The sequence below is a fragment of the Phlebotomus papatasi genome, chromosome 1 (genome assembly GCF_024763615.1).
Source record: "Phlebotomus papatasi isolate M1 chromosome 1, Ppap_2.1, whole genome shotgun sequence".
Taxonomy (NCBI): domain Eukaryota; kingdom Metazoa; phylum Arthropoda; class Insecta; order Diptera; family Psychodidae; genus Phlebotomus; species Phlebotomus papatasi.
This window is the reverse complement of record NC_077222.1, coordinates 101,759,433-101,773,259: the sequence shown is the minus strand read 5'-3', so window position 1 is coordinate 101,773,259 and position 13,827 is coordinate 101,759,433. Positions and strand designations below refer to the sequence as shown.

At 34.3% G+C, this 13,827-nt stretch overlaps 2 protein-coding genes across 4 annotated transcripts in view; both read right to left on the bottom strand.

The window, feature by feature from the left end:
• The window catches only part of LOC129810139 (TBC1 domain family member whacked), a 147,992-nt gene that overhangs the window by 49,819 nt on the left and 84,346 nt on the right, over positions 1-13,827 (bottom strand). The window lies entirely within an intron of this gene.
• LOC129810157 (ras-like GTP-binding protein RhoL) lies at positions 3,205-10,687 on the bottom strand. Of its 3 annotated transcripts, none has more exons than XM_055860461.1 (4): positions 10,206-10,687; positions 3,869-4,128; positions 3,688-3,805; positions 3,205-3,602 (listed from the first exon to the last, which is right to left on the bottom strand). In XM_055860461.1, exons 2-4 carry the CDS (start codon positions 4,100-4,102, stop codon positions 3,397-3,399), a joined length of 558 nt encoding a protein of 185 aa, XP_055716436.1. In that variant the 5' UTR covers positions 4,103-4,128; positions 10,206-10,687; the 3' UTR covers positions 3,205-3,396. The 3 variants fall into 3 exon arrangements, with proteins under 3 accessions (XP_055716436.1, XP_055716438.1, XP_055716437.1); XM_055860463.1 differs by having other exon boundaries at positions 10,485-10,687; XM_055860462.1 differs by having other exon boundaries at positions 10,579-10,687.

Here is a 13,827-nt window from a genome sequence, read left to right as displayed (position 1 = left end):
GTGCAAAATGAACAGGTTTTTTTTAACACTTTACTGTTCTAAAGTGTTTCTAACATTAATCAACTTTTCTTTGTATTGATTCCTGTCACGACTGTTTAGTGGTTTTAGAACACGGCGAAGACTAGAGAAAATAGTCGAGCTAGAACGCAACACGAAAAGTCGATAATGCAGAAGCACTTGAGAACAGTGAAGTACTAAAAAACATGTTCATTTTTCATTGGTATAGCACCATTATTCATGTTAAACCAATTAACTGAGCCACTAGTCTGAAGAGATCATACGAATGGCTAATGAAGTTACCGATAAATCACTTTTATTCCTGTTTTAGAAATTTTTCAAGACGCTATATTAGAAATTAAATTTTAATGTAAAAACAAGGGCAACTAAAAATCGGATTTGCAGAGGTTTTCTAATCTCTCGTTATTTCCAATAGATTGTAAATTTTCCTTCATCATTGTTCTAAGTAGTGATTCCAAGAACGGTGAACGGGTTAACCGCCCTATTCTGGAGACGGTTTTAAAACCGGTTAGTGGAGGTTCAACCGGTTTAAAACCATCTCTTTACACACATTTTAAAATTTCCGGTTAACCGGTTTCAGAGCTATCCAAAACCGGTTAACCGTCTATCCTAAAAACCCGGTTAGTCTAGACATTGAGAGGATGTGTCAACCTCGGGGCAGACCTAGAACAAGGTGGATGAAGTAAATTAAGGGATCCTGCCTTGAAGCACTTTGGGATCAACCGCGAACGTTTCTCCTCAATTATGATTTATTGCAGCTGCCGTCGACTTACCATCTATCAATCTCATCAGGTAAACGGCCAAACTTTGGCGCTTGCATGCAACTATGCCGAAATTTGGTACAGTTACCCTGGAACTCCCATATATGCTTTCGGAAAAGCAAAAAGAAAGAGAACTTGCTTGCTGCGAATTCTAAGGATACGTGGAAAATAAAGGATGGGAACTTGGTAGATGAAGTAGTGTTTTAACAATTCATTTCTAGGTATGGACAGTGACATCTGAGGTTCCAAGCGCGACACTTGATCACTCCTTGCGCTGAAATACCCACTGTGAACATAAAAAACTAAGTGGCGGGGGATCGACAGGTGTGGGCTGCTAACCGGGGTGTCCTAAGCCCGCTGAAGAAAGAATGAACGCCTATTCCTGAATTCTCAGTGCGTGATAGTTTAGGCTGATACTTTATTTCAAAATGTTATGGGCTAAAGATGACATTCTTGTGGATCATACTGAATTTATTTGGAGTCTACAGCTATCTTGAGACTAGAGCTTTAGCCCAATTTTTGAAAATTTGGAATATCCAAAATTTAAGCAATCACAGTGAATTTTGATACAGTGTTAGATTAAAATGGATAAACTGGAATAAACTTCAGGTATGAAGCCCATTCGATGGCTTCATTCCATACTAAGTCGATTTAGAATTACTCCGAGAGATATGTCGTTCTTGGGATCGAGATCTACAACTTGCGAAAATTTGATGATCATCCGACGACCGGGTAATGAAATATTCAAAATTTTCGAAGAAAATTACACGGGGAGCATAGGAAATCGCCAACTTCAAATGACTCTTCTGAAAAGTTGTCATTTTGAGATAGAATAATATAGAATGGAACCGTCGGTGTAAGCTTTATCAATGTGGCTTTATTTATCTAAATTCTAAACATATTTTTTGGAAAAACATTAATTTTTTAGAAATTAAAAAATTACTTGTTGATTAAAAAAAATCAAAAGCCAAACGAGAACCGATGTAAACCTCAGGGTTAAATAGGGGAAAGTAGTCTGCCTTTGAATGCGGCAGCCTTTGAATGTATCAATTTTTCTCTTACTTGTCAAAGCAAAAATTCTATTTTGAAAATTTTAGTTAATACTATTAACTATTTTCTATTACCTTAGATTAACAAAATGGAATTTTAGCTTTGGGAAATAAGAGAAAAATTGAAGCATTTAAAGGCTGCCGCATTCAAAGGCGGGCCATTTTCCCTACACAGAAAAAAAAATATTTTGTAAAATTGTTCGTCAATGTTTGTGAAATCCTATGGAGGGGACTTACGAAATGCTCGTGAATCATATAACCCACGAACAAGTTCGTAAAAGTTTCTACTTTTTTCACAAACATTGTTCATAACATGATCATTTGACGAACATTTTTTTTAACTTTTACGAACATTTGTTCGTAAATGTTCGTAAACACACAAAAAATGTTTGTAAAATTTTGTCATTCGCTCGTAAATGTTCGTAAAACGTTGCTCAGGAAAACAAAAATTTACGAACAAATGACAAAATTTTACGAACATTTTTTGTGTGTTTACGAACATTTACGAATAAATGTTTGTAAAAGTAAAAAAAATGCTCGTCAAGTGATCATGCTACGAACAATGTTTGTGAAAAAGTACAAACTTTTACGATCTTGTTTGTTCGTTATACGATTTACGAGCATTTCGTAACTCTCCCATAGGAATTCACAAATATTTACGAACATTATTACAAAATATTTTTTCTGTGAGAATCCCCTACTCTGAAAAAAATGTCTTGTTAAACGAACAAACGGATTTTGCTGAAATTTTGTCAAAAGGATGTTATTGACCAATTTGACAAAACTTTTCCTTGCATTTTATATAGAAAAACACCCTTTTGACAAACTTTTAACAAGATCCAGTTGGCCGCCGATTTGACAAAACTTTTTCATATTCTGTGTGAAAGAACATCCTTTTTACAAACTTGTCTTGTTAATTTCACAAAACATTTTTTTTTAGAGTAGAATTGAGAATAAAACTTTTTAAATAAAAAAAAATTGGGAGTCAAATTAATAAAATTTGGTTTTTTGAACCTAAAAACTCCTAATCATAAAATTTAGACTAATGGATAATGGATAAATTTATTAAGAATACTACGCAATTGTGCTAAAATCAAGTCAAGCATATTTTTCCTTTCGATTTGAGATCTCACTCTAGGGTTTAAGTTCTCTAACTTCATAACCTATGACATTTTCGTTTTCGTAACAGACAGTCAAAAAATGTTTATCATTTTTGTAGGATCATAAAGTTTACCGCCTTTTTTTCGATTTATTAGAAATATTAAAATGCAGAGTTAAGCCTCTATTCTGAACACTGCTTTAGAACTACTCATTCTAGATTTGGCACTTTTCTCTTGAGAAAAAAAAACTTCAGTAAATAAATTGTAATCATAAAATATTAGTAATAGTGACGCATTTTCTTTATTGACTAGGAATTTATTTTTCACTTACAGCGTAATCATATTTTTATTGAGCATATAAATGTGAATCTTCAAAAAAATTACCACTAGATCATTAATTTTCTAAAATTTATGGCTTATTAGAATAATAACCGATCAATAATTAAAAAGAAATCTTTTCATTGTTTTTCATAGAAGTGTGCAAAGTCGCGTTTTAACTCGAGGCTTCTGTTCAACAGCTCTTACTGCCTCTATAAAAACATTATCCAAATTCTGGTTCTTTTTAGCACTGCATTCAATGAAGGAATATGCACGAATTTTCGTTTTCAACCTCTTCCCATCCATATACGTTAAGAATTTCTCTGACCCTGGAAGTCTCAAGTCCATTTTGGTTCCTAATTTGGAAAATATTGCACAATTTTTTTATTTTGCTAAACAATTAATGAGGTTTTTATGCTAAAAAAAAAAATAAAGTCTCACCAACTAATACTATAGGCACGCTTGGTGAATAATGACGAATTTCTGGATACCATTTAGAGAAGATGTTTTCATAACTAGTACGTCCTTCTATTGAATAACACAATAAGAAGCAGTCCGTCTAAAATAAGCAAGAATAGCATTTAAGTTCTAAGCTAATGTATACTGCTTAGAGTAGCCTTACATTTGGGTAGCTCAGAGGTCTTAGTCTTTCATAATCCTCCTGCCCAGCTGTATCCCAGAGTGTCAAGTTGTACATTTTGCCATCGACCTCCAAATTGCAAGCATGATTATCAAAGACAGTTGGTATATATTCCTTCGGAAACTCGTTCTGTGTGTAGGTTATTAGGAGACAAGTTTTTCCCACCATGCCATCACCGACTGTGGTGATCTTGAGAGGTCTTAAATTTGTTGCCATTCTTCCTCACTTTCTCTACACTTAACCTGCAAACGTTGGCACAAATTCAGAACAAGATTTTATGTTTAAGAATTCCTCAAGAAAAAAATCATCACAGCTTTTTTCCATCAAGCACTGCAACGTAAGGTTGAATTCAAAATACTAAAACACCCAACTATGGAGTTGAAGTATGATTCAGATAAGGCAAAGAAAAGCGAGTCTTTAGTGATAAAAAGTTATTTCCAAGAAGAGTAAAACGCTGATAAATTAGTGAGATATTGTATATACATTATGATACATGCACATATGTAGGGGCAAGTGGGGCTATTTCAGGAACAATTAATAGGGGAAAGTGCTCTCCCTTCGAACGTTCATGCCTTCGAATAATGTGAATTTCTTTGGTTTTTCGTAAGAGATTTACACTAAATTATCATGGAATTATCAACAATTGACGATAAGCCAATTAATATTTAATAGAAATGTGAAAGTCTGTTAGGAAAACTAAAAGAAAATTCACATTATTCGAAGGCATGAACGTTCGAAGGGAGAGCACTTTCCCCTACTTTTGAGAAAATATAACTTCATATTCATGCTCTCTGATTCAGAACGCGCGTATGAATGTGTTAAAATGTGAGGAAAAAGCAAACACATGGGGCACTTCATCCAAATTTCGGAAGGATTGTAATTTCGGACACTTGTTACGTTTCTCAAAATTTTATTACTTTTAATTTTACAGTTCTCCAAAGTTGTACAATGCAAAATAAACACCAAAAACGTAGTCTTCACAGACCTATGGAAAAAGATTTGGAAGAGTTCCAAAAGGACAAAGAACTTCGACAAACTTGATGTCCGATATTACACATAAAGCACTGTCTATTTTTTTTATTAATTTAAGATATAATTAGGGAAAACAAAAACGATAAACTACTCTACAAGGTACTTGCAAAATCAATAGCGCTTCAAACTCAGAAGACTGCATTTGGCAACCTGTTCGAAATTTGCAACAGTTTCCCTAATCAAAGACGATATCTACCGCTCAGAATAAGAAACGAACAACTCGATGTAGGCAAATTTTACAGTAGAGCTACAGAAGCTGAGATTTTACATGCAAAGTATATGATTTTTGAGATTTAAAATTTCTATGACTATGAAAATAATTAACTTTCAAGTATAATATTCACAAGGAAGGTAGAAGGTAGAAAGAAGTATTCAAAAAACGAATAAAACGATTTTTGAAAAAAATCGATTTTTTGGACTTATATTCTGACAAGTCGATATATTTCTTTGCGTAAGCTAGAAGCATAATATTGAATAGCCTTCTTTTAATCTTTAATTTCAGTAATCGTAAAGCACGACATGGTTAATGGTCATCCTAACGTCGGCACTTTGATACTAAAACAAAATTCATTTTGACAGCTGTCAAAATAGTAAAATTTTAGTCATTATACTGACGTAGTAATATGTAAAAAGTACTTTATAGTGAGGTGACACTTGAGTCTATTGAAAGAAAATGTACATATAGATTTAAGATCAGAGCTTTCAACAATCCATCATGAAAAATTTTCACAACACGGAGATTTAAAAAATCATTTGTAAGGAAAAAATAGGGGAAAGCGCGCTACCTTCGGACGATTTAAGCTTCATACGCTTCACAAAATTCATTTTTTCAATATGTTCTAAATAAACTTGGCCCATTATAATATTATATTTTAATAGCTAGTCCAGTGCCTCAAATTCTCAGAAAAGGGCTAAAGGTGTAACCCATAAGGACCGTAGAGAAAAAAATGAATTGTCCGAAGCTTGAATCGTCCGAAGGTAGCGCGCTTTCCTCTACTGACGATAGACAGTGTTCGACGAGTCGGTTTCAATTGCAATTTCAATTTATTTCCAAATAAAATAAGACATTTATAATAAAATAAAGATTTATGATTGGAGGAATAAGTGAAAGCCACGTAACTCAAAGTAAGTCTCCTTTTTCGTTCCCTAGGAAGGGAATTCCAAAAGATGACACATTGCACAAAGAAAGAATTGGGATAATCGCGACTCCCTGAACCGGGCACACGAAGATACGAAGACATGGTAGAAGATCCAGGAATTACGAGCCTGACTTATTCGCTGAATTTTGCCAATTATCTTTTGCAAAGTGCATCGCGTTAGTTCGCATAAAATAGAGCAAATAGAACAAAGGGGATCTCAGTGGCGCAATAGGCAAGACCGTTGGTTCTTGGGAGGATGGATCCCCGGCTTGATTCACAGTTGTGGTTTCGAGTCTCGAACGATTAAAAGGTCTGAATGTCTAGAAAAACATATTTTCACTGTGATACAACGTAATGAAAAATGCACCGCCTCTGCCCAAAAACTCCGGGAGCATGGAAGAAGCATCCACATTGCTGGGAAGGCGCTCCTGGGCGATCTACGATCAGCAGATTTTTCTAACAAGGGATACGATTGAATTGTAATAAATACATCCCGATACGATTAATAATATAGAACAAATTTTCTCGTAGAATTTCTAATAAAATTGTTACTTATTGTTATTGAAAAAATCCGCCATTTTTCACTTCCTAATGATTTCCCGCGAAAAATTTGTATGTTCACAAGACTGTGTAAATTAAAAAAAAAGAAGTGATTCACAGTGATTCTTCAATATCAATGCATTTTTATATTATCTTATCTAAATTGTTAAAAGGGAAACTGTTTGTAATTTGGGACAGTTTGTAATTTTGGACACTTTTAGGGTAAAGTTGGACACTAAAAATTGATTAAAATTAAAGAATTTCCTTTCAATTTTTAAAGAATAATGTATTCTATATAAATATTTATTCTTTTCAGAAAATATTTAATAGTAAATTCGTTCAATTTTGAAATGATTTGAATAAAAATTACTTTATTGAAATTTAAGTGTGAGCAGTTTCTTACGAGAAATATCACTGAACGTCGTGTTTACTTCAGCCTTATTTAGCTAGGGTGAAGTAATAAGTGATAAGTAATGTGTTTATTGGACCTGGGTTGAAATTTTCCTAGCACATTACGTTTTTCGTGTGCAAAATGGACAATTTTGTCAGAGATTCACCAGTAGTGAGGTAATGTTTGCTATTTTGGACAGGTGTCTTTTTCCTCGAAATTTTCTGAATTTTTAGTTTTTCTAACGACTAGGTTGAAAAAAGGCTTGAAGAAACAAAGGACTATCATCTCCACGAACGATATGCAGCGCAAAAAGTCTTAAAAGAGTCCCGGAAAGGTAAGGGAATGCGTGAATCCGCGCGTACTTGGAGTGCCGAAATCAACTCTCTTTAATGAACTATAGAGTAATGTGGGGTACCTTTAAATTTGGGTCAGCTTTGAGATTAGGATTTTTTTCCTATAGGGGAAAGCGCGCTACCTTCGGACGATTTATGCTTCGGACAATTCATTTTTTCTTCAAGGTGTTATAAATTAAATTGGCCCATTATAATATTATATTTTAATAGCTAGTCCAATGCCTCAAATTTACAGAAAAGAGTTATTTGTGAAATCCATAAGGAACATAGAGAAAAAATTGAATTCTCCGAAGCTTGAGTCGCCCGAAAGTAGCGCGCTTTCCCCTATTTAAATAAAATTGATTCTTATCACTGCTGGCGCAAATAGATTGAGAAGCTAAATTACATTTTCATATGGCTCAATTCCATTTCAAATAGGAGAAAAATTCTAATTTCAAAGCTACACAAATTCAAAGGTGCCCCACTTTCCCCTATGGAAGTTTTCCGGGCTCCACGAGACATCCGACTGTTCCTTCTTACAAACAGGAAGAGGACTTGGTAAGTAAGGTTCTTGAAATGGACAAAATGGGCATCCTATTGATGTGGATTAGCTGTCGAAAATTATAAACAAAGTGTCCGAAATTACAGTCAAATTCATGTCTACATTTTTATCCATATTTAAACGTATTAATTGTGTTATCACACTTGCACATTAAAATTTTAATATGATTTACATTAATTGTCGCTGGTGAGAGTCCAAATGTGTAATTTGTGTATTTGAATCATTTTATATTCAAAATTTGATCTATTTGTTGATAAAAAAGGTAGACTTGACCCGCAAAATTTCATATAAATTAATTTATAGCATTATTGCGAAAAATCAATGCGATTTTTTCTTTAATTTTTTAATGTGAAAAAATATTTATGTTTTAGGTAAATTTAAACTTATTTTTGCAGGCCAAGTCCACTTCTTTATCAATAAATAGAAAAACCCCAAATATTAAGTGACTCAAAGACACAAATATCATATTTGGACGCTCACAAGCGACAATTAATGTGAATCACATTAAAATTTTAATGTGCAAGTATGATAACGCCGTAAGATTCATTTTAGAAAAAGCAAACACGATAAACGACTTGTCAAGGTTCCAAAAAAAAAAACACTACTGAAAAGGAAGTAACAAAAAACTTAAATTTTGTATGGAATACTTAAAATATTAGTGCTTGTTTGCACCCCGTCCCAAATTACAAGCATTTCCCCTATGTTTTTATTCTTATCCCTCGCAATAATCATTGTGAATTGTACTTCTACGAGTATACTGCCGTCTTAGCATTAATAGCAACCTCTTAATCCAAATGATGGAAAAGTCAAGGGGCAAATAAGTAACTTTTTCAGTAGACCATATTTGTTAAACTGGTGCCGTTTTTTGAAATGCACATTGGAATGAATACTGCTAAATATTGACAGATCGACAAGGTTTTATCAAGGATTTTTTAAATGATCGACAGGTTTTATCAAAGGATCGACATTAGAATGAACCATAAACGCATACTTATCCAAACATTGCCTTAAGCTCTTGCATACTTGTTTTATTTACCAAAGTTCATATGAATTGTTTTGTCTTGCATCTGTCATTACGGTTATGTTGTATTTGTAAACTTTTAAATAATAAAATCTGGATAAAAATTGAAGAATAAAATAAAGAAAATTAAAAAAAAAAACATTTTCAGTCGTTTGGTGCACAAAAAACTTAGTCCCTTTTCAAAAGATTTCTGTCTAAAATTTCCCCATTTTTCTAATCAAAGGATACTCGCAAATGATATCGTATAGGACGAACAACATTTTTCGAATTTTTTGACTATCAATTTCTTGGATAATTCCTCGAGTACGAATTAGGCATTACACGAAGTTTCTTTAAGAATTCGATTTCAAGTTGTAAGTGTTTTCTTGTCAGAACTGAGTAGAACGCCCTGTCTTTAATATCGTCCGCTCCAGGAAAACCCATTAGATTTTGACAAAAATTCAACAAGTGTCCACTTAATATTTTCAACTCAGTTTTCATTCTATTATTCGTTTTAGACATTCTGTTGTAAAATAAAATCTAAAAAGCCTGTATAATAGCCCTACTTGCCCCTATATTGTGTAAACTTTGTGACATATGCACATATGTGCTGAACACAATTCACCAGACCAAAAAAAAATTGTGAACAAGAGTTAATCAGCATGATCATTTGTTGGAAACCAGCGACAGAGATCGAATTGAGAATAAAAGCACCTTTTGGCAAGATTAAATTATCACACACTCCTTTGGGCATACTTTCGACTAAGTAAATACTCTCAGATAATGCTTCAGTTGGCTGATAACGACAAATCAGCCCGATACCGCATTTGATATCGAGAGTGTAGAAGTCCTCAGAAATATAACTTATACAATTGTACTAACTCGGTATATCAGATAAAATTGTTCAAAAAATATTTATATGCGATTTCTCATGCAAAATGACTCAGAAGGTTAATTATTGTTTTAGAAAAAAAACCAACAAAAAAGGAAAGAACAGAGAATCATAATGCTCAGCGACCCTTTTAGTCAGTTAAATTGTAATGCTATTTGCTCTGGAATTAACTCGCTTTGAATTCCTCAATTCATCATCACTTATATAAAAGACAAGTGCACATAGTGGTCAAGAAGACACGTTAATTGGTATTTTCTGGGTCTGGCTATTAACCCCCAGTCACATTAATTAAGAAATTTATTCCAACTGATACTGTGGATGTTAGTGCTTTAGTCTGAAGATTTTTTTTTTTTTGAAACCAAAAAAAGTTCAACGATATAACAGAAAAATATGTTTAACTCAAAGAAAGTATAATATTTATATCTTCTCACAATATTCAGCTAAATTTGTCCGATAAGAATTTCCTCTTATTCTCTCTGATTCACGTTTTTAAAAACCTCAACTCATTTCATTCTTTTTTGGCCTCTGTCAGACATTTTTTTTAGTAATGTTCACCACTTCTCAAGCACTCTCTTCCAGCATTTGATGATGACACATTAATCACGAAGACCAACGATTTAACACATTCACGCCTTTTTTTCAAGTATTTGAAAATGATCCAGGTAAAAAAAAAAGTTTTTTTGAAAAAAAAGCCACTGTCACAAACTTACTAATTGCGTTTAATTGAAATTGCACATGCCACAGACGTGCTAGAGGAATTTACAAAACTACTGAGCTAGCTTTTAGGGACGAGTGCAAACCTACAACACTAATTAATATTTGTCTCTTGGGCAGCACATGTTGTTCTGCTGGATAAAATTCTCTACCAGATTCACCACACACCAACCAAAGACTGAATGAACGAATGAATGTTGTTTATAATTGTGCCTTATTCGATTCCGGGAGATATTTTTTTGGAGTTTGTGTTAGTGGATATCCAATGTATGTATGAAGATCATCATCAAGGGGCATTTAACTAAGGCAAAAGAGTGCTCTCTGTTCATTTTTTTTGTCAAATTTCTGTTAAATATTCGGAATATTTAAAAAAAAAAATAGTTTTATCCGAAATATTCGCTTATTCTAAATATTAAGAGACTTATGTTGTCTTTTTTGCTCTGAAGGTAGGAAAAGATGCTAAGACGGCGATGACCATGCCCTATATTCAATTCTCACCAATAAATATATAAATGAGCAATTTTATCTAAGCAAATCATTAATAATAGCCGTACTCACTATGGCGTTGTTATCTTGTAATCTGTAATCTGTAAAGGGCTGTTAAGGCCATCATCGTGAGTGGCAAAATAGTCACTTTGACGTTTCGTAATCTTGTTAAGTTTTTTTGTTTACATTTTGGTATTTGTCGTCACAATGAGTCGCAAGTACAATAAACAGCGTTTTAATAATTTCTTGGAGCAAGAGGCAAACTGCGATCTTTTGGATGTGAATGTTTAAGAAGAAAGGTAGGTAAGAAATTGACTTCCTACGAAATTACAATTTTTACCCTATGAATTTTTTTTTGATGACCGGCTCAAACCAAAACACCGCACAAATTCTGAGGTTATGTCATTTCTCATTCAATTTTAGCTTTTTCTGAAAGCTCCGAAAGCTTTCGGAAAGGCATGAAGTTAGCTGCTAGTACTTAACAAAATAAAATTTTTACGAGATTACAAGATTACGCACCCCAGAGTCCATTATCTCGTTATGTTCTCGTAATGTATTTTATGAATGGAAAATTGTAACAAGATTACAGATTACGGAGATTACGAGATAACAACGCCATAGTGAGTACGGCTAGTGATTATTATATTTTTTGATCAAATATTTATCTATTGGTATTTGAGTAATCATTCCGTAAGGTTGGTTGGGGTATCCATGAGGAGCATCCCAGGTGGTGGATAGGGAAGTCTGCGGTTGGGCTTAGACTCGGTTAGAGTTTGTTTGGAAAAAGCTACAGGTACGTATCGGCATATATCTACGAGATGTCTTTAGTGAATACTAAACTATTGATCACCCCAAAACCTATGTCACCTGGGTAAGGAGGGCTATGACCCCAGGCTTGGATCCTGTTTCACAGTATTCTGCTTGCAAAAAAGTGACATCAGAAACGGAATGATATTGAATCGATAGTGTGGATAGATCTCTAACTGTAAGCCTAACACTCGTAACTGATAGTCTTAAAAGAATTGAACTCTGTTGCTCCTAGCATATACAATTTGTGGGGATCTCAATGGCGCAATAGGCAAGACCGTTGGGTTTTGGGCGGATGAGATCTCTGACTCGACTTTCAGAGATGTGAGTTCAAGTTCCGCCCTGTGCAAAGGTTTGAATGTCTAGAAAATATACATTTTCACTGTGATATAACATACTAAAATGCACCGCCTCTACCAAACACTCCGCGGGCACGGAAGAATCATTCACGTCATGGAAAAGACGCTCCTGGTTGGTCTACAATGGACTTAATACATTTTTCCAACACGGAAGGTAAAATTTGCAGCATGATTACATTGTAAAAAAATATATCCCGACACGATTAATAAAATCAACTTGGGAAAGAGCTTTTCCACCGTTTTGCTATGTAGGTTGGTCCCCAACGCTAAGTCGGCGGTGGACCCTTGTTAGTTCTTTTCTTTTTCCTGTGCTACCACTTTATGCTTAAAAGTGATTTGTGTCTCAAAAGTTAAAATGAATTGAACAAATAAATAAAAAATAGAGATCTATATTAGCTACAAAAAATGTCAGTTATCGTTTAAGTTTTTCGGAATTGAGAGTCGATATTATCGAAAAGAAGTCATTACGCCACCCCAGGTTTGGTAAACCTACTACGACAAAATGGCTGCATGGAATCTGGACAAACCAAGGACAATGTGGTTGGAACAAATTCAGGATCTTGCCTTGAGTTATCTTGGGATTAATTCCGAATATCTTTCTGAAATAGCAGAGGATCGATAGACGTGGGTAGCTAACCTGAGTGTCCTAAACCCGCAAACCCGATAGGGCTAAATGGTTTAAATTAAGTGAATGAAAGAATAAGTGGCCATAGAATCAATTCTACAGAACTAATTAAATTCTCCACAGAGTAAGAGTTAAAGGTCTTTAAATGACCGGCGGTTCTCTAGAACTAATGTAGTTTGTAAAACCGACACCAGAAGCGTTGTAGTCATAAACATGTTAGAAAACATGGAAAAATTGAAGCTATAGGGAATAAGAAAGAAACAGTTGATGAAATTGAGTCGCCAAGACAGGATTACGTTAGAGGAGGAGACTAGGTTCCTGGAAAAACGTTGCAACGTTTAAGTAAGTAAAAGTATATCTCGAAAACCAAAACTATGCTTTGCATGCTCTCCTTTGCAATATCTCACGATATATAAACGGTTTTTGGAAGGTGACACACTCATAAAGAAAAGTATATACACTTTTGTCTTTGATGAATCCATTTGTATAGCTTTTCAGGTCAAAAAAATGTGCTGTTTATGGATCCAATGCAGTGTCTGAAGCAACAGCAAATCTGTGCTTCAAACGATTCTATTCTGGAAAAATGGTTCTTGAAGATGGGTTACGCACTGGCTACTGGATCGAACAGAAACGCCAAGAATTGGTTAGTATTGTAATCCATCAAGACAACGCTAGGCCGCACATATATTTAACAACGCTCCAGAAGCTCCGAGAGCTTGGATGGCAGGATCTATAGCACCCACCGTATAGTCCAGACTCCAGACCTGGCGCCAAGCGATTATCGCCTATTCAATCATTTTCAAGTTTTTTTTGATGGTGTAAAACTGTCCTCAAGAAAGGTTTGTAAAAATTAGCTGGTAAAGCTATCACCAGTAGATGAGGGGTTCCTTAATCATGGATTTATGAAATTACCTTCAAAATGTACAAAAGTTAACAAAGAAAACGATGCATATTTGCTTCAAATCAGACAGTCCTAACTATGTTAATTTCGTCCTCAAAATAAGCTTAAAAAGACTCAAGACTTTTTACTTAACCTAATATTTCAAATATTGGTATGATACA